Source organism: Sprattus sprattus, assembly GCF_963457725.1.
Source record: "Sprattus sprattus genome assembly, chromosome: 14".
Classification (NCBI taxonomy): domain Eukaryota; kingdom Metazoa; phylum Chordata; class Actinopteri; order Clupeiformes; family Clupeidae; genus Sprattus; species Sprattus sprattus.
This window is the reverse complement of record NC_137912.1, coordinates 29,396,079-29,417,907: the sequence shown is the minus strand read 5'-3', so window position 1 is coordinate 29,417,907 and position 21,829 is coordinate 29,396,079. Positions and strand designations below refer to the sequence as shown.

General features: G+C 43.0%; 1 protein-coding gene across 1 annotated transcript in view; it reads right to left on the bottom strand.

Moving 5' to 3' along the window:
• The window catches only part of LOC308375594 (voltage-dependent calcium channel subunit alpha-2/delta-1-like), a gene marked incomplete at its 5' end in the record, with an annotated part of 107,909 nt that overhangs the window by 24,433 nt on the left and 61,647 nt on the right, over positions 1–21,829 (bottom strand). Inside the window, 13 exons of the mRNA XM_080851756.1 lie at positions 5,108–5,179; positions 5,293–5,465; positions 5,954–6,019; positions 6,159–6,240; positions 6,560–6,657; positions 6,828–6,888; positions 11,160–11,236; positions 13,389–13,450; positions 13,542–13,613; positions 13,866–13,937; positions 14,108–14,182; positions 14,365–14,448; positions 14,731–14,808. Of these exons, the coding sequence (XP_080707882.1) occupies positions 5,108–5,179; positions 5,293–5,465; positions 5,954–6,019; positions 6,159–6,240; positions 6,560–6,657; positions 6,828–6,888; positions 11,160–11,236; positions 13,389–13,450; positions 13,542–13,613; positions 13,866–13,937; positions 14,108–14,182; positions 14,365–14,448; positions 14,731–14,808 (1,072 nt within the window). The remainder of the gene's footprint in view (positions 1–5,107; positions 5,180–5,292; positions 5,466–5,953; positions 6,020–6,158; positions 6,241–6,559; positions 6,658–6,827; positions 6,889–11,159; positions 11,237–13,388; positions 13,451–13,541; positions 13,614–13,865; positions 13,938–14,107; positions 14,183–14,364; positions 14,449–14,730; positions 14,809–21,829) is intronic.

Here is a 21,829-nt window from a genome sequence, read left to right as displayed (position 1 = left end):
GGGCCCATAACTGGACCCCCATGAAGTTGGGATTAATTATTGTATGTATACTTCAAAATGTGTTGATTTAGAGAAGAAGAGTGCTTCATTTGCATTCAATTAATGACTCCTAGATTGTTTGCCTTCATTGCCCTTGAAAAAACGGCCAATAACCCCCTATCACCTCTATGCAGTGGCGGTTCTAGAGATTTTGCACTGGGGTGGCAGAGGGGGGGCGATAGGTCCAGAGGGGGGGCGGAGGTGCGGGGAGCAATTTAGGGGGGGGGGGGGAATAGTTCTATCTCACATAGTCATATAACAATTGTTTGTAACACCAAGGAAAACTGATTACACTACCTCATCAGTGTTATCTATAATTGCATAAGAATTCCTTCAGAATGTGAATGATCAACATCCATTCAGATGCCATATCTATGGTCATTAAGGTAAGTGGTAAAATTACTGAACTGATGATTATTCCTTCAGGATGTTATAAATATCATAGAGACATGCCCCACCATCCTCTTGGCTATGCTGCCCATATAAAATACACTGGGTGTGTCCCTTTGTGGCATGGTGTCCACGTATGTGTACAGTAAAATACCTTTTGAATAAAAGCATATAAATCCTATATCAAACTGCATTTCAAGTTGATCTTAATTCTGAATAATAAAATCAATCTTAGAAAAAATAGACTTGAAGGGTTAAACTGTATGCCTGCTTTATTTTTGGCAAAACATTGGATCAGAACAATACAAGTACTATCAACCCACCCTCCTCTACTTAAACTTTATGCCAGCAAAACATTTGTAGCCTTGTAACATTGTCTTGGCTCTTCTCTCCATTCGCCTCTTCCTCTAGTGTAGGCTACTGCCTATCTGTCTGACTTTGCTTTTCTAATTCTCCTTCCAGCTTTGCTTTCTTTGGCTGAAAAAATACTCCAAAATTCTCAATCTCCTCATCTCCCTCCCTAGTGATATAGATTAGATAAACATGAAAAATTATTAGTAGATGATTAAAACCAAGTCAAGTCCAGTCAGTTTTATTTTATTTAACCAAGTTAGAATAACCAGTAAACAGTTTCCAGATAGCTAGGTAATAAAGTCAACACTTCACATTAAACTACCATGCCACTACTAGATAGCACTTGTTAATCTTTCTGAGTAGCACAGGGGAGCTAGTGCTACCATCCCTCCCTCCAACAAAAGCTAATCAGACCCCGCCAGCACATTTTAATGAAACGATAAAGAAATATTACTTAATTAACAATATAGGTAGGGAAAATATGACTTACTACCTGCTAGTGTCACCTCTGCAATTTAACCGATAGAAAGCTAGCAGTAACTAGACGTTCTATAGTTTCTATGCTAGCGGAGCATGACTAGCGTGCTAATCAACATTAAAATATCGATAATAAAGACAGCTGGGTTTAGGAATTGGGTTCGGGTTTAATTCAATTGGGAACCAAAATGCATTTAATATAGAAAGGACAGGACTGTGTTAGTCTATGATAAGGCTATCAGGGGGAAACAATTTTTACCAACCAGTCAGCACTGCACCGCACTTCTCATCAGGCAAGAAGACGTAGAGTGACATTTACGATGAAATGAGAATAAAGTCTCTCCTGGGGTGAAACCATTTCAGAATTCCGGAGGGGAGGGGGGGATATTTTAAAGAGTCAATAACGATAGACAGAAAGGAGATGAGGGCTGAGTTTCTGTGGATAGATCATTGAAAATGGATTTTGATAAATAAAATATATTAAAATAGGGTGGCAATTGGGGTGGCAACTGGGGTGGCAAGATATTTTTTTAGGGTGGCAGCTGCCCCCCCATGCCCCCCCCGTAGAACCGCCACTGCCTCTATGCCAAATGGTTTGGTCTTTGGAGAAGAAAAAAGACGACATCATTTCATTAGTGGTCAGTGCGCGAGCCAATTACGGTAGTCGATTCAACATGCACAAGTCAGGAGCCCTGAAAAAGAAAGAAAGGCGAAAAAGAGAGGAATTTTCTGCATGTCTACTCAGTTTTACAGTGCTTCCCAAGTAAAGGTTTGAAAAGAACTTCAAGCTTCAGACTTTCTGTTAGGGAACCTGTTATCTATCTGCAGAGCAAATGTCAGGCTCATACAAAAACATTAACGTGAATTAATTGATGCTAATACCTAGCGCCGTGTCTATAGGATTTCCCATATACGTTAGCATTATACTAACGTATTTTCTACCACAGTAAAACATGCAATACTATGTGATTGTTTTTAGAAAACGAATGTTACGTGATGAGATTACTAAAATGTAGTCTGCATGTCTGCTCAGTTTAACAGTGCTACCCAAGCAAAGGTTTGAAAAGAACTTCGAGCTTCAGACTTTCTGTTAGGGAAACAGCTTTCTATCTGCCAAGCAAATGGCAGGCTCATGACAACACGCGCAACCTTTGGGAGCATGAACTGCACTGAGTACATTTTCCGCAACAATTAACCCCAACGCTGAAGCAAGCAGCCGCCTTAAGACACGGACAACTTTTTCCAGCCTCGTCGTCAAGTAACACAGGCACAGGAGGCGTGTCAAACATATTAGCGCAGCACCACATGAGCAAGTCCCACGGAGATCAATATCAGACAGACAGGGGGCATTGGATAATTTGATAACCACAACGGCTTTATAACACTGTGTTTGATACGCCTATATCTAATTGAATCTTAGAATATGCACATTACCCCGCAAATAGGCCCATGTCCAAATCGAATGTTTCAGGCAGGCACGCGCTGCGCACTCCAATCAGGCTGAATTGATTTGAGAATCATCCCCAGTCAGCTGAATTACAGCCAGTGTAACGCGGCTCATGGTTTAAAATAAGCAAGGGCGTAACAATGGTGTTGACATTGGTGGGGACATAATGAGTGCGTAGGTTGATGGTGGTTAGCCGGGGGGTCTGGGGGTCCTCCCCCCGAAAATTTTGCATTTTTTAGATGCAATTTCCAGCATTTTAACCAATTCTGGGGTGGATAGTGACAAATCCCTTTTGATTCACAGGGGACAAGATTGGCAAGATTGAGAATTGGGTTTTTTTGGTAAGCAAATCATTAAAGTGTCTGGTGACTTTACCATTATCACATGCCAAGGCATGTGTAAGATGTTTTGTTATTACATGTGTTTCTGAAATTTCAGGATCTGTAAGTAAAGCAAGTAATATGAGTTTGGGTGCTGCAGTCGTAGGGCATTTTGTATAAATGAACTGATGAAGTTTTAAGTGCACACTGCATAGATAAGTATGAAAAGTGTGAATAATAAAAGTGGAAATGTAGACGGAGGGCTACTTAGAGTTACCAATGAACATTTATTAGCTCTGTACAGTTCCCACAAAAATAAATCCAACTGTCCTCTATCTGAACTACAAACCGGCACACTTGCTGTTGGAGCATCCTATTCAAATAGCACAATGTCCAAATAGGCCTTGAATTGTACGATACATTATACAATAACAGTACATTTAAGCTGTCAATTACACATTTGAAAGCCACATGAAATACAGTATACCTGTCTGGCTGGTGGAGATTGGTTTTCTGTATTATTTGATCAATGAATACGGTTAGTTTGTTATCATCATTTCACAGAGTTCTAAGATGCTCACCGTAGCTTTAACCGACTAGCTTAAAACAAGACTGATCAGATCAGAGAAATGAGGACTAAACGAGTGCAATCAGTTCGTTGTGCATTTGTACATCAATCCGTGGAAGCCACGACATTTACAGCCACTTAGACAGCATAAATTAAACAAAACTTAGATGTCATTTTAGCAGCTCGGACGTCCGCCTCCACAGTGTGTGAAGCGACATTTCACTGAAGGGGGACGTGACCGAACAGGTTTTTACAAGACTGTTCTGTGATAAACTTACTGTTGATTTGGATAACTAGTGCAGGAAGATGAGCCAATCACAGATAGCAAGGCTGTCCCCACCAATGACACACCGTCTTTGATAGAAGGTAGGCATGAGGGTAAAATTAACCATTTATTTCCCGAATGCCGTGCAATTACCCATTCAAAATTGGTATGGACATTTTAAACGTATCCAAATATTGGTATGGACACGTCCATAGTGTCCATACGCAATTTTACGCCCTTGAAAATAAGCCAGTGGCATGGCAACGTGTGAAATTGCCATTTAGATAGAGTTGGATGTAACGAATGGGTTATAAACGTGACGTTTTAGGGTAGCCTGTAACTTAGTTTCTGATTGCCGTTAACTTGACACTCGCCAGATGAATGGGCTCTGCCTTGTTCCCCAAACATTCTCTGGAAGTTCAGCGGACATACACGTGGGTCTGGCGATAAATAAAAGTACCCTTGACATGAGGGGACTGAGAAAGTAGAGGTGTGTGTGGTTTTTTTTTGGGGGGGGCCCATTGAGAGAATTTTGTCCCGGGCCCAGCCAAACCTGTCAGCGGCCCTGCTGCTTACTACCCATTACACAACAAATCACCCTTTATTGATCAGTTACTTACATTTATAACTGGCAAAACGGAGCCTTATTGTAAAGTGTGAAACACATCATCATCCAGTAATCAGTTACAAACATTTGTAACTGGCAAAATGGAGCCTTATTGCAAAGTTTTTTTTGAGGGGGGGGGGGGGGGGGGGGGGGCACGTTGTGAGGGAGTCTGCAATTAGGCTAGTAGAAAAAGTTAAGGGATAGACAGTGGGTTGCCAAGATGGGGATCTTCCCAAATAGTGAGCCTGCATCGATGTATACAAACTGTGTTCATAACTAATTTATAAGGGCTTATTAATGACTTACAAAGGGTTTACAACCTAATTAATAACATATTTATAAACCATTTACAATGGAGCCTTATTGTTAAGTGGTACCAATAATTATTAGCCAAATGGCGAATACAGCACAACCAATTATCATTATGAATGGCTGACTCTAGTGACATATTTTATGTACCATGGTAGCATGATGTAATCATATAATAAAGTCATGGCAAACTTTTCATGGCAATAACATCAAAACATCAAAACAGCATTGGAAATGTAAGAAATGTTCACATTTTGCTCAAAAATATGTGCATAACATTTGATAAGTATTATACAGTGGATATTTGGTTTACATGTCTTAGTGCATCTACCTGCAGGTTTGAGCTTGACATCATCAATGTTGAGGTCCACAGTCTTGCTCACCAGAATCGAGTCAACTGTGACTAGAATAAAGAAAATCAATCATGATTGTTAGCAAAAATGCACATACATTTACATACGTATTCATATACAGTACATGCAGTGACAATCAAACAGGAATGGCAACAAGACCTACCATTGGAGCGGGGGTTGTAGACTGGTGGTGTGAATATGTAAAGGTCGTTGTCCAGGCTCCTTTTGTAAAAACTTGACTCGTACGTCTCAAACATATTGTAGGTCTTGTATGCTTCAAACACGTCATATATCTCATATGCATCATAAGTACTCTCTGACCAATCAAGACCAGCACTGTGGGAAAGACCACACACACACGCACACACACAATCAATACGTTAATCTTTACACTGAACACATCTCTCCCTTGTACGTTGCTTTGGATAATAGTGTCTGCTAAATGACGGTAGAGTAGTTTAATTTATCTCTGTCCTTAATCCCTGGATATTCAACACTAGCCTTCTGACAAACACACACACGCAGGACACTGCCCTGATCTTCACACACCTGCTGGGATGTAAAAAAAAAAAATGTATCTTTCCATAACCAGCTAATGAAAGATTTGTAATGTAACCACAATCAACCACTCTCACCATGTCAACAATTTCTGGTAAGAATGGCTTCCCTAATAAAACCTGCTCACAATCTTCACCATTGCTCTGTTTAAACGGAAGAATCATCTTTGCAAGGCATTGGGCTGGATTAGAAATGCCAAACTTAATCCCCAAATCATTCCCTTGAAGATTGACAAGAAACTTCACACTGCCCTGATCTTCACACACCTGCTGGGATACACACGTGTGATTCCTCCATCTGTGGCCACGAAGCGAGCAGACACCCTATCACTTCTGTGGAACTCAAACACATTATAGGTCAGATATGATAATCAGGAAAAATGTATCTTTCCATAACCAGCTAATGAAAGATTTGTAATGTAACCACACTCAACCAATCTCAAGATCACAGTGTTGACAGGGCAGCACTCACAGCTTCTGTTCTGACCACTTCCTGACCAGCTCTGATGTGATCCCAGCGTCCAAGAGCAGTTTGTTCACCAGAGCACTGTTGCCTAAACCACAAGAGCCACTCATCAGTACAAGCAAGGGTTTGAATCTGAAGATTTTTTTATGCTATATATATTTGAACAAATCTGTATGTGCCCCAATGTTATTGTCACGTAGAAAATAATGTAATGGTCAGGAGGAGTCAGGATGGAAAGAGCAGCCTTCCGATCACTGAACGGCTACTCTACCTCCTGAACCACTGTCACCTCTAGTGTATGTTGATTAGAACATGCCAGAAAAAACAGCTCTTTGACATGTCTTTTTCAACACTGATGAAACACAAATGCATATCTGTCTGGGCACAGTGTGGCCTGATATACTTACAGAGAGGGTGGTTGGGGGTGTTCCTGTCAATATACTTATTGAAGTTAATCAGGAACTCTGTGTTATTGTTCGAGGGCTTCAGGTCTGTGCAGTACTCCCTAATCACAATAATGATATTCTAGTCAATCCGATTTAACTCAAGTCAGGTTCATTCTATAATAAACAAAGGAAACAAAGCCTAGTGGATATTTTTTGTAAAATTGGTGTTAACAAAGAGGTAATTAAGAAAAGAAGTAAGAAACATAATCTTTAAACTCGGTGACCTTACCTTTGTGCAATGAACGTGAATCCATATTCATCAAACTTTTCCACCTGCAAGGTCTCAGAAACTAGTCAGAAAATTGAAAGATTTGTTTCAAAATGTATAATTCAAGTGGATACTTGAGTATTTACTATTGTGATTTATTCATACTCATAGTCATTCATACTTAAAAACTACTTCTACTAGTATTTATTAATACTGAAAGTATTCAGTATTGAAAATATAAATTACAAGCATAAAATGGCTATAATGAAAAAATGTCAATGTCACTATGCATAAAAAATACTTTAAGTGAGGTGGATGAGTCAAGACTTACATGATAACTTGCCTTAATAATATGCCTTAATTATATCTTCATAAGCGTACGTACACCACTTAGAAAGTACAGAGACAATTTACACAACATCTTCCCTTGTTACTTGACCATTTGTTTAGTCACACATATTTTCAAACACACCAATCACACAACACGACCCCACAACCCCCCCCCCCCCTCCCCCCCCCCCCTCCGCACACACACACTCTCGTTGTCTCAGTACTTGTACTCTGTGCAATGACAATACAGTTGAATATAAACCAGTCTAATGTGAAGGATGCATGTGCCAGTCAGAACTGAAAAGTCCTGAAGTTACTTTGGTGGACAAAAACTGGTTGACATTTCTGTAATAGATGTCAACAATTTCTGGTAAGAGTGGCTTCCCTAATAAAACCTGCTCACAAACTTCACCATTGCTCTGGTTGACGAAAGAATCTCCTTTGCAAGGCACTGGGCTGGATTGGAAATGTCAAACTTAATCCCCAAATCATTCCCTTGAAGATTGACAAGATTTCATATACAGCTCTCTCGCAAGAGTAAACAGACAGCATAAAAAGCATACTACCTCGGTCTGTCTCTCTATCACACACGTACACCAAAAAAAAACAACCCTCATACACACACATATCCTTAATGTGTATGTTGGACTATTATTGTCCTGACATTGTGATAAAGAGAGATACATGGATGACAAAGAAGGGAGAAAGAAATTGGGTTGGAATGACAATGGCCAAATGTCAACAACATTGTATTCACAGAGTGAGCTCTGAATGAAAATAGTGCAAGTCAAACAATTTTGGTTGGCTGTTAAGATGTAGTTTTGAAATTCCAATACTGCAGTCTATGCCATCCAGCTTTGAGAGCAGTGAAGAATAATTGACACACACACACACACTGGGGTGGGGCAGACACAATATCAGATAGTCTCTAGTTATATGAGCGATGAGGGAGGCAGAAACCTTGTTAGCACTCCCATAATGATTCCAAAATGATCTGATGATGGTGCAGTTGAGAATTGTAATGTTTTTTAAAACCTTCTATACAGTTTGAGTAGTTTGTAGCACACGTGTGGGTCTGTGTCAGTCCGTCCATGTCCTGAGAGCTGAGCAGTAATGTGGACATGGTGCTGGACTGAGGTGTGATAACAGAGGAACTATGAGAGAAGAAGTGAGAAGTGAAGAGAAGAATACTTGCCCGTGTCTACTGAGGGGGTCCAAGCTGACGATGGACAGAAACAAAAGGGGACAGATGGGGGGGGGGGGGGGGGAGTAAAAGGAAGGGAAGGGACAGAGAAATAGAGGGAGGAAGGTTCATCAGAGGAGAAGAAGACAGGATGATTTACACAATATTTTATTCATTCTGGAGAGCCATGAATAATAATATTGTCGTGATGTTGAAAGTTTCAAGTTTGGAAAAGATTCCTTTGAAACAGAAGCAGGGAGGGAGATTGTTATGTTATAAAATAACTTTAGTAATAACTTTACTCTATACAGCTCCACTCTGGGGGAATTCCAAGAAGGAGAGCTTGCGTAAATTGAAAGTAGCATATAATGACTGTCTTAGGATACTCCTGAAGAAACCCAGGAGTACTAGAGCCAGTCAGCTGTTCTGTAATATGGGTCTAACCACCTTCATGGCCTTGCTGAGGAACCTTACTTTTAAGTGTATGTGTCAGCTGGACCACTTTTCAAATGTTAGAATTGATCTGATGACAGACCCTGGCTGCAGCTCTGTCAAGTACACATCTAAGATCTGGGAACACTGGCATAAGTGCCTTTTTTAGCCCTTTTTCCTTGTATATTTATATGTATTTATGATAATTGTATGTATGTATGTATATTTATATGTAATTTATTGATTATATGTATTGTGCATCTTCCATGTGGGCCTTGAGCCTGTAATAAAGTTTATATCTAGAGTGGGGAGTGGTGCTTTGAGGTTAAAAGGGGGGGTGGTCACAGTCAGTACGTTTACATTAAGGTATTAATTCGACTATAGCTTTAGTCGGACTACGCTATTTTGGGTGGGAAACTGCTATTATCTCAATATACATGGCAGTGAATAATTCTAATCATTGGCCGAGTCTGTTCAAATCAAATGTGGAATGTTTACAAGCGGGCACCTGCTATCGTTGATTATACAGTAAATACGTTTTCTGTTGGCCATTTCTAAATATGCAGCACATGAAGGTACGATAACTGAGGGCAAAGAAAATGGTGAATGGTCTTGGTCATGCATATTTCAAATTGTGTTTGTGTACAAAAATGTGTACATTTGATTGTGAATATTTTGCTGCTATAAAAGCAGGTGTTTGATTGTTGTCGATTAACCACCAAATCGGATCGAGTTATCTCGGGGTGTCAATCCGATCGTAGTTGGACCGCAATTATTTGAATAAAGGTGTTTACATTAAATGGATCTTTCTATTTCAGTCAGACTAAGCCAGTAATTTGAATCCATGTAACCTCACTGAGGGCCTGATTTACTAACATTGTGACTGCAGCTTTATCTACGCCTTTGCCAAAGCGCAAATTACCGCACAGTGTTTTTCATCCTATTTATCAAACAAGAATGTTGTCTTGTCATTAGCGCCTAACCCCGCCCAACAGTGTCAATAGCACCCCGCTAAAATAGGGTAGACATAGCCTGCGTTTTCCTGCCACCATGGATGATGAGTTAGAATTAGAGCTTTTTGTTGACGAGGTTACAGCAAACTAACCCGGGTAAATATAGAATCTCATAAATATCTTTCCGTTTAGCCCTCCCGTCCACATTAAAAGTTCATGACTGTCCTTTACTGGTGAGCTGATTTTGGGAAATTAAACTTTTCAATGAACATTGAGTTTCTGGGTTGCTATGGCTACCCCTCAGTGTGCCTGTGCAGCTTCATATTAACGTGTTTATGTTCAAAAGTTCATATTGTCATATTAACATGAGTTTATCACACACAGGCTGCAAACCTGCAAACTGTTAAGATTGCTTCCTAAGCTAGAGATAGCTAGGATAGTTAATAGCCAGGTTAACTGCCCATAGAATCCCGTTTAATAGTCTGGTAGGAATACACAACACCCCTTACTTTAAAACAGTGTATTCCAACACTGAAAACAATGCTTTTCAAAAACGCTGCCCTCGGCGGATACATTTAAAAACTGGACTTGTAGTGTGGACAGGGCAGGGGAAACTGAAGTTCAGACATTCGGTTGCCTTGGCACTTATTTTGGTTATAACGTCAAAATAAACATGGAAGGTGAAATGAATATGCCGCTCTGGCTCTACAATTTAGAAATTGGAAAAGTGTTAGTCTTGTTGAAAAAAACATTTCTGGGCGTTGTCTTTGTCTGTGTCTTCGCCTCGCTCTAATAACTGCTGCCATATCGAAGTTTTCAGACTCAATTAAAACGCGCTTCCTTGTTAAGACGTGCTTTTATGAGGCGCATAATTATCCCGCAAATTTGAGACGCACTTTCGCCAGGTAGTTTTAGTAAATACCACGGAATACATAATTAGGCGCACTTAATGCCTCTCCTCCCAGCTCTTTGCGGCACACACCCATTTTTTTCTTATACACTCCCAGCAGCGGTAATCTGCGCTTTTACTCAAATGCGCCTCCTTTGTAAATACCGTTTTCTGTTCACACCCTCTATTTTTCACCTGAAATGGGCGCATTCCTGTTAGTAAATAAGGCCCTGAGTGTGCACTGATGGTTTTAATCAGTCCGCAGTCAATTCCACACATAGTTTAGTTCGTCATAAGATCTTATGGAAAGAATAGGCAAAGACAGAAACCACAACAGAGGATCAAATGGTGCTATGCCAATGAAGAAAGAAGGCTTTGGGGTAAAGTGCTTTGAAGTTAGGAACACACACCAGGAAAACAAGTATGACCTCACAGAATGTTTTGTCATAACCCTTCTTTAACTTTAAGGAAGCTCTAAACATGTTGTTAATGCAACACCAGGCAATCTATGAGCTATGTGTTTCTCATTTGAAGCTTAAATATGATGTTAGATGTGCAAAACTTACATTTGGCCTGGGTAATGGTGTCTCCAATTGCTGCACGAAGGTAGTGAAGACTGTACTCTGGTAGTGCCAAAGCCAAACTGAAAACACAAACCCACACAAACAAACATACATGCATATTAAAGGTAAACTGAAAGGTAAATTAACTTAAATCATTAAATAAAACATTTTGGTCTGCCATTTCTGCTTTCGTTGCACCCTCTACAGGTCAAAGCATTTAGGGCATTTTTCTGCTTAAAAGTATAGAATGGGAAATGCAATGACAGACACTAAGAGCACCCTTAAAACATAAGTATTTTAACCCTGACCCTAAAACACTGCATTATACTTAAGTCATCTTTTAAACAGTCCATGCAACAACATTATGGTACTTCTGAAAGCATGCGTGACACTACATTCATCGATGGGTGTTGATCAGCATGTGCTCCTTTATAAGGGAATGTCTATGAAGTTTCTTTTACAAATAGCTCACTTCATTAACATTTATGAGAAATGTTTAACAAGAAATAACAAATAGGTAAAATCCCAAAGCAAAGAAAAAACAATATGAAGTATAATTTAGGAAACATTTTAAGAGAAATTCCATTTGAGGCAAGAACAAAGGGCCTGATTTACTAAGATTGCGACCGCTGCTTAATCTGGGGTCGCACATTAACGCACGGTGTTTTTGCGCATTTTCTGGGGTATTTATCAAACCAGATCCGCGCTGGGCAATCTGTGTTTACTCTGCCCTATAGGGCCTGATTTACTAAGATTGCGACCGCTGCTTAATATGCGGTCGCACATTAACGCACAGTGTTTTTGCGCATTTTCCGTGGTATTTATTTAGGAAGAGAAAATGAAGTTTCAGCGGAGAGGAGATAGATATATTGGTTCACGTTCGATCAATCACTGAACCTGATTCAATGTGTGAATATTGTTGTTCTGCCCGCCATCACCTACAGCGAGATGTTTAAAAGAACACGATTATAAAGAATATGCTATTGGTGGCATTAATGCATAAACTGTCTATTATAACAATATAGATGTGTACATGGCCAGATTAATAATTTCTACCAGGGACATGGGTTCACTACAATATGTAGACGTGGGTGCAATCAACGGTTCTAATTACGTCGGGAAATGATCCGATGCCAATAATATGTTGTCCGGAGTTTAGCAAATGATGGAATGGAATGTGATCTCCGGTTGGAGGGTTCGATGTCGTCTCTGATCTGGTTCAGTAATTGAAGTATTGCGTGGCTGGTTAACCTGTACCGTCTAAGGATTTGTGGTTCGCTTAACTGAAAAATTGTTATACGAGTTGAAAAAAATATTTCTGTGCGCTGTCTCTGTCCATGTCTTCGCCTTGCTCTTATAACTGCTGCCATATCAACGTTTTCAGACTCAGTGAAAAAACGCTTCCTGGTTAAGACGTGCTTTTATGAGGCGGAGAATTATCCCGCAAATTAGAGACGTGCGCTCGCTAGGCAGTTTTAGTAAATACCATGCAATACATCATTAGGCGCACTTACCTTCTCTCCTCCCATTAAATAGCGCTTTACGCCCACGTTCCACCCACGTTTCCGTTCCCTCCCACGTTCATACCCCCAAAGCGTTAATATGCGACTCTACTCATATGCGCCCCCTTAGTAAATACCGTTTTATCCAGAAATGGGCGCAATCCTGTTAGTAAATCAGGCCCAAAGTGTTTTAATTAATGTTTCATTCTGAACAGTTAGAGGACTAAGCTCCATATACATTTAAACTTTTAAAAGTGGCATATATACATTTAGGGTTGATTCCTCCATCCTTGCATCTCATTCTTGCTTAGGGGGATAAACTCAAATGCAAGGTGGAAATTGTCAAATAAAGAAATGAGATTCACCTCTTGAGTCTCAAGGTTCTTTGGACATCCAGAAATGTTTATACTAGAGGGTTTGACTCATAGTGATTCTTCCTTTATCAAATTAATTGGGTGGAAATTAGTTCAAGAAATGTAATCCTTTTCTGTCAGCCACTCTGGAATGTCTGCTTATTTAATTAAAACATTTTGCGCATGGTGTGGACAAAGTATTCCACAAATTTGGCTGAGCACACATTCATGTCAAATCTGACAAAAGCTATACATTAAACTTCAGGACTTTTCAATCTGGGCTCTATTTTAAGTTTTTAGTCCAAACTTTTACCAAGGAGAATGAATTATCGAAATTGGTCCAGTATTGAGTTAGAATGCTTGTTTACTCCATGTACCTGTAGTCAGTCCCACGAACATGGCCCCATGTGTAGGTTCTGACACCCTGGTCCACATATCGCTATCAGAAAAAGAGAATGACATGGGATAACAACATCAACATGTTCCATTTCAGGTTGAACACAAAATACATTTCTGCCACAGACTATTACCTCATCCTGAGACTTCACAAATGTGGTAAATGTTCGATTACCAGTATCGCCATCAATCATGTTTCTTCTGATCTGAAGGTGCAAGGATAGAAATCACAAAAGTGAAAGGAACAATCAGGATAATATTAATAAACAAGCACAAGAATGACACCAAACAAATCAGGCAGAACCTTTTGGCTTTGACAACATTTAGCCATAAACATGTGATTTGTCTTTTTACCAAGTAATTGGGAAAATGCAAAAGATGAAATATAACCACTGCAATGATGTAACAATTATAAAGCTTCATGCACATAACACAGACAGTGAAAAGGGGAAACTTACCTCCACTTTAATCTCATCTTCCAATTCTGCATCTAGGAAATCCAGTGCCAGCGGCTCCTGAAATGTTGTTTTCTTTGCAGAGACAATCCAAAAGACAGACAAGAAAATGATGTGTCTACAGTATATGAACTCAGTCTCTTTTTCACATGTTTCATGTGCATGTGGATGTGTGTGTGTGTGTGTTTGTGTGTGTGTGTGTGTGTGTGTGTGGTTAAGCAGGTAGTAAATATTGGGCTTCATACCTTGGGCTTCAGGTTTGGATGGAGCAAAACATATCCATTTGGATCAATAGCAAAATAGTATCCATTTGGTCCAAACTTAAAACAAAGAAAATCTGTTGTTTTGATATTGCACATACAAATTATTAATTAATTAACCTTTGTATTTTAACAGTACATTGATTATTTGCTTTTATTCGAGAAATATCATTAAAAAAAATAAAAGCATTTTCTCTAATAAACAACATTTTCACAATGAAGTTAAGGTCAAAGGGTTTTACTGAAAAGCGTGGGGTTAGCTTCTTGATGTCATCGAGTGAAACATCAACGGCCATCACTCCAAGTATGAGTGGATTCTGCTGGGACTAGAGAACAGAAACAAAGAGGAGAGATGAGCCAAAACCTGATCTACAGATCCAAGTTCTACTGAATAAACCTGATCTAGAGTACATAGTACAATGTGTAATTCAAAATTGTAATATACTTAAGTTAATCGATCAAGTATCATAATAACAACTTGTACAGCAGGACATGAGTAAAATGGGACGGAGTACATCAAGTGTGTGATGTAAGCAATCAAAACAAACCAAAATGATGTATAATACAGCTAAAATGTCACACTTTATTGACTGACTTTTTTCATTTACCTTTCCTTTATGTTTGGTACTTTTAATTCTGGTCTGATTGAAGACTGGAAGTGTTCCTGTGATCACCTGTCCCAGCTCCTGCAATGCCATGGATCACATACAGCACAACAAACAGAGCAAACACAAGTTCAGCATCAATCAGGTATTCTGAGAAAGTTAATGGCTGCCAATGGAGAGAAACATCTCGGTTCCCTGAGTAGGGACCAGATGTAACATTTGAGACATGACTCTGTTATGGACCAATCGTAGCACTATCTATTAACGCCGGAAGGCCGAATTGCGACTAATCACCGTCCTGAGCCCGCCCCCTCAGGTACCCTTAAATAAGGGGTGACTATGTCGCTCTACCTCTGAAGACTCTGAGCAATGAGCCTACCAGAAATACAGGCACTGTACACGCAAAGCATGTTACATCTGGTCCCCACTCAGGGAACCGAGGTTACATACGTAACCGAGATGTTCCCTATCGCAGTGGACTGCGATGTAACATTTGGGACCGAGTCCATTCACGCGTGCAACAGTGCTGGCCAACATACATACACACACGCCAACCTATTCACCTTGCCCTCAGAGAGGTTCATGTGGCGGGTGGCAGTGTGCCTTATATGGGGTATGATTTAATTTAAGGTGAACGGGATCCCTGATCCCTTGCTTATGAAACTTACACCCCAACTGCGCCATCCGCCTTTAACACATAAAGGGAGATGAACACATAATTAGCATATTCACAGGCCTCAGAAGATCACAGATCACTTGCCTGCAATGAACTCTGCAGGAACCCAGGCTCTGCCACATCCAACATACATAGTAATTAATAAAGGTGTGGCGAGAGCTCCAGCTTGATGCCTTGCAGATATTATCAAATAAAACTCCCTTGAACAGGGCCAAGGATGATGAAACCCCACGAGTAGAATGCGCACGGAGCTTCTCCGGGGGCTCCAACGACAAACTTGTATAAGAAAAAGTGATAGCCTCGGGAGATAGCTCGACTTTGCCAGAGGTTTGCCTTTGGCGTTCACACCAAAGCACACAAATAGCTGATCAGATCTCCTGAACGTACTGGTGCGCTCCACATAAGTGTGCAGCCCGCACACCAGGCAGAGCTTACCTCCGCTGATGCGAAAGGAGGGGGCGAGAATACGGCCAACTCAATGACCTGGTTACGGAACGGAGTTGTCATTACCTTAGGTGTATATGCTGCGTTAGGCTGCAACACCACCGGCAATCGAAAACTGAATGCACAACGGGCTGACAGACAGCGCTTGCATGTCACCAAAGCCCTTCGCTGACACCAGTGCCAGGAGCAGCGCGGTCTTTAACCCATTTAAGCCGGGAAAGCATTACCGCTGTTCTACCATTAAAGCCGGGAGCGCTGTTGCGTCATTCTACCTTTAAGGCCGGGAAAGCGTTTGTGTCGTTTTCTCTGTATAAGGGGGGTTTTTGCCCAAAGTGTCGGCCTCTGGGCCAATGAAATGCATCAGAATAGACATGTGATAGTGCCTCAAATGTTTTGCCATTAGTAGTTTAAAAAAAAAAAATCGTTGGCTTTCTCGCTTTGCAAAGTAACGTCTCCTCCGCGACAGCCAGGATTATAGCTCAAAGTAAATTAGGCAAGGAGTGAGTTGTGAGTACTGGTAGTTACAGAATATGGTTATCTGTAGTTGTTAACGATTGTTACTTGCTTAAATGTAGGTTTACTCGAGGTAAATGAAAGGGAATATGGTATCATAGAGGGCTATATTAACACTAAGCTAGCTTGCTATGTTGTTAAAACTTTCTCCAGTGAGCGAGTGTGAACGAGCGAATTATATCGACAACTCTCTATTCTTTGCATTACTATATATTCTAGTATTTCAAAACAATAATCAGTCCCTATAGAATGTTGTTTATAATCAGTTAATGCTACTGAATCCTCGTTTGACTTTATTATAGTGAATGCTTTGGTTGCCTTCCATTTCAGCCCAGCATACAGTATTTATCAGTTGATAAATAAGATCTACTTGAAATTTGTTTTGTTTTTTATTTGGATTATTCCTGTTTTTTCCCTTTTAATGGAATATTTGACACTAAACTAGTTCATCTGTATCTCAGTGATAGTATCCAAATGAGCATAAAAATATCACTGGTATGTAAAAACTACATGGACAACAAAATAGTTATAATTGTTGATCAAAATCTTATTCCCTTCTGCTCATAATACAACAAGTAAACAACTCAGAGGTTGACACTGTCAGGTCCATTCTCCATCCATAGTGTCCAAATGAGCATTAAATATCCCTGGTATGTAAAAACTACACGGACAACAAAATAGATGTTAATCGTATTCCCTTCTGCTCATAATAAAACAAGTAAACAACTCAAAAGTTATAGTTCCCTATAAGAATTATATATTTATAATTATATAGTTATATACTTTATTTCACTTTGTTATATACTTTGTCATATAGCTTATTACATTTTTTTCTACTGTTTTGTGCTGATCCTGCACTTTTACATATTTTGTTTACTTTTGAGAAGGTGTATGTAAATATTGTAAATATTTGTAAATACAAATTCAAATTCTCATGAAAGCCACAGGTGTAAGCTCTCAAATACTTTTTGAATTGTGTTCCTATCTGTTACAGGGGCTGAGAAATCAGTAATGTAGTAGGCGTTGACACAATTGCTGAATTTCTAGAAAAACTTCAGGTTTTGGGGGCTTTTCTGAAATCGCCTATAGGTTTTACAGGCATTTTTTCCAGGCGCTTTAGGCCTAAATGGGTTAAAGAACCCAACTTCATGTCTACCGTTTCCAAGGGCTCGAACGGAGAGCCCATGAGCGCCCGTAACACAACTAGCAAATCCCAAGAGGGTAAAATATGTCTGACAGGCACCCTAAGACGCCTTACCCCAGCCATAAAGCGCGAAGCCAATGGGTGGTTACCGGGAGATTTGCCATTAATGCCATTATTGCAGGCGGAGATGGCTGCTAAGTATACTTTGATAGTAGAAGCCGCCTTCCCCTCATCGAATAATTGCTGTAAGAATTCTAGGATGATGCCCAGAGCACAGTCAATGGGGTCGTGCTGACGCGCAGCACACCAGTGCTCGAACATGCGCCACTTGAGCGTATACAGAGATCGGGTAGACGTTGCCCGAGCGCTCTGTACAGTATTCACCACCGAATCTGACAGGCCTGAAGTTCCTTTCAGGTGCCAGGCTCTGAGCTGCCACAGCTCCGGCCTGGGGTGCCAGACCATCCCGTGAGCTTGCGAGAGGAGATCTCTGCGCAGAGGGAGCTCCCACGCACTGACATTCTGATTAAATCCACTTACCATGGCTGATTGGGCCAATGGGGCGCTACCAGTATTAGTTCTATGCCCTCCTCCTCCACCCTGTAGACTACCTGATACAGAAGAGGAATCGGAGGAAACGCGTAAAGACGCATGCTAGGCAATCGCTGGCTCAGAGTGTCTACGCCTAGTGGAGGGTTGACGCCCCCTAGCGAAAACCACAGAGGGCAGCAGGTGTTCTGCCTTTTTGTGAACAAGTCCACCTGGGGTCGAGCCGTAAAATCGCAGCTGAATCTGGTCGACCACCTGACGGTGGAGGCACCAGTCTGCTGCTTGAGGGTTGCCCCTCGACAATAGGTCTGCTCCGTAATTGAGGTGACCTGGAATGTGCACCTTTCTGAGAAAGCGAACATGGTCCGCTGCCCACAAGAGTAGTCGGTTCCCTATCGCAGTTGGACTGCGATGCAACATATGGGATATGACACTGTTATGGACCAATCAAAGCACTGTCTATTCACGCCTGAAGGCCGAATTGCGACGAATCACCGTCCTGAGCCCGCCCCCTCAGGTACCCTTAAATAGGGGGTGACTACGTGGCTCATCCTCTTACGACTTTTCGCTCTAGAAGCTAAAGACCGTCAGTACTTTCTACACGTTCAGCGTATCCTTTGTTCTTGTGTGCTTTTACTCTTTCGAGTTGGTGAGTTGTCGGATTTAATTCCCTTACTAGCTCTGGAGGATATAGGATACAAGGATATTCAACGCTTAAAGGAAAGTTGCTGTCTAGCTGGAGACCACGCTCGTCCTCGACTTGCCGTCTCACTACTGCTTATAACGTGCTACGTTGATATAGCTTCTTTGCTAATTTGTGTTTCATTTCAGATAAAGATGTCCAAGCCTTACCAAGACTTTGGGCATCCCCGCGACGAGGGGGGCCGACATCGCTGCTGTGTCACGCGGAGACGGCTTTGTCTGGGGAGATCCCTGCCACGTGTGCGCTCTGTGCCGCAATGACGATGGCACGAGTCACGAAGCGCCTTTCTTTCTGGGAGAGAAAGAACCTCAACGCGAGGGTGCAGCCCGTGCCGTTCAGGGAGGTGTCCCCGGTCGGGCGGTGCTCCCCTCACCTCATGAGCAGTGGTGGATCAGGCGGCCGCCCTCGGGAGGTCGCTGGGTCCTCTTGTTCATCTCCTGCGCGCTCGCTAGCCCCAGTCGCGGTGACTGCAGTGGCAGCTGCGCCGCTGACCGAGCTCGACGTCCAGTTTGAGGAGCTGGACGTTGACTTGGAGCGAGAGAGTATGCTGGACTGCACAGACATGGTTCTGGGTGACGCGTCGCTCTCCCGGACCCTGGGCCACCAGCTACACGAGGTAGCGAGGAGGGCGGCGAGCCGGCTTGGTCTCCCCCTCCCTCCCCCACCCAGCATGCATACTGCATTGCTGGACGGGGAGTATTATGGTGGCCCACCCCCTCCAGCTCCCTCGGCGATCCCCTTCTTTGAAGAGGTTCACGAGGAGCTGGAAATCTCATGGGCTGCGCCCTGCTCAGGGCGCGCTCCGGTTCCGGGGTTCGCGGCGTACCTCCAGCTGGACCGTGCTAAGGAGAGAGGCTCCTTCCCGCCAGTGGAGGACACCGTAGCAGGTTACCTCTCGCCTGCTTCCCCTACGATGCGCCTCGGCCAGAAAACCGTGCTACCCACAAAGTCTGCGCGACATATGGCGGTTCTTGCAGAGAAGGCTTACCTAGCTGCGGGGCAGTAGGCGTGTTCCACGAACACGTCGGCGTTGCTTCAGCGCTACCAAGCCAAGCTCCTCACGGAGCTCGCTGCTCGTTTGGGGGATGACGAGACCGTGGAGGAGCTGCGCAGGGCGCCTGACTTCTCCCTCCGGCTCACCAGGTGCTCGTCACAAGGGCTGGCGCGAGGCATGGGGGCCTCTGTGGCAACGCAGAGGTACCTGTGGCTCTCCCTGGCCAAGCTTTCTGACAGGGAGAAAGCGCCACTCCTTGACGCTCCAGTCAGCGTCAAGGGTGTGTTCGGTGAAGCGGTGGGGGCGATGAACGATGAATTTCCAGGCATGGATGCCGAGGTCTAGCAGCTCCGAGCCACAGTCCTCTTCAGGGCAAGCCACACCGGCCCAGGGCGTGAAGCGCATTGGATTCCGCTCCCAAGCACCACCAGCCAAGGTGTCTGCGCACCGCGGCTGGAATAAGAATCCATTCCGGCTGCCAGCCCAGCCCGCCGCTAAGCAGCAGCAGCAGCCAGCTTCCCAGGCAAGCACCGGTTCCACACACAAGCATACACGCCATGGCACGAGAGGGAGAGGCAAGCCGCCAGCGCCCTGATGCACGTTGTCCCCTGAAAAAGAAAGGGGGGGAGGTGGTGTGCCCGCCACACCAGGGAAGGTCGCCAGTTGCGCTCATGCAAGGTTCATGTCCAGCACAGCGAAAACGTTCCCACAAGCATTACATCCCCATGTCTCCGACTCTGTCTCATTAGGCGCTGACACAAGACAAGCTTGTCTTTCCCCTCCCGCGATGCACCTGTTGGATTCGCAAGTTCAGGGGCGTCATTCAGTCAATGGTGCCACGAGATCGCGTACATTTCCTACAACAGGAGATAGACGCGTTACTCGTAAAGAGGGCTATAAGCGTAGTGTCGCCAGAGGACATGAACTCAGGCCACTACAGCCGATATTTCCTCGTCCCCAAAAAGGATGGGAATTTTTGCCCTATATTAGATCTACGTGTATTGAACAAAGCACTGATGCCGTTGAAGTTCTAAATGTTGACTTCACGCCGTCTGATTCAGTTTATAAAGCCAAGCGATTGGCTGGTCACAATCTAAAGGATGCGTATTTCCACATACCGATTCATCCCAGACATCAAAGATATCTTAGATTTGCATTCGGCGGAATGGCATACCAGTTCCACGTGCTCCCTTTCGGTCTATCCCTAGCTCAGAGAGTTTTTACAAAATGCGTGGAAGCTGCCAGTGCCCCGTTAAGAAAAATAGGTATTCGCCTATTCAATTACATGGACGATTGGCTGCTGGCGCCTTACTCAGAGACAGAGGCGGTGCAAGAGTGCCATCTTGTGGTGGCACACCTGTACCGCCCTCGGATTCGTGGTCAACAGGGAAAAGAGCATATTCTGTCCACAGCAGACTGCTCACTTCCTAGGCATGACAGTGAACTCTGTCTCAATGACGGAAGGTCTGTCGCAGGCACGAATAAATGTCATCAGGGCATGTGTGCAACAGTTCAGGCTGAGGCAAAAAGTCACAACTCCATTTTCATCTCCATTTTTCTATTGCTTCAGCATTTTCTAAACATACTAAGCCGGCAACATGTACTCGTCAGAACACATCCGCCATGGCATACATACATCGCGAAGGGGGGCTGCGCTCCCCTGTGCTTTACCTATGGGAAAACCGTCTACTCTTGTGGGCTGCGGACCATGTTCGCTCTCTCAGAGCAGTGCACATTCCAGGTCATCTCAATTACGGAGCAGACCTATTGTCAAGGGGCAACCGTCAAGCAGCAGACTGGTGCCTCCACCGTCAGGTGGTCGACCAGATTTGGCTGCGATTTTACAGGGCACAGGTAGACCTGTTTGCAAACTGACAGAACACTTGCTGCCCTCTGTGGTTTTCTCTAGGAGGCGACAACCCTCCACTAGGCGTGGACGCGCTGAGCCAGCAATGGCTTAGCATGCGTCTTTACGCATTTCCTCCGATCCCTCTTCTGTATCAGGTAGTCTGCAGGGTGGAGGAGGAAGGCATAGAACTGATACTGGTAGCGCCCTATTGGCCCAATCAGCCATGGTTA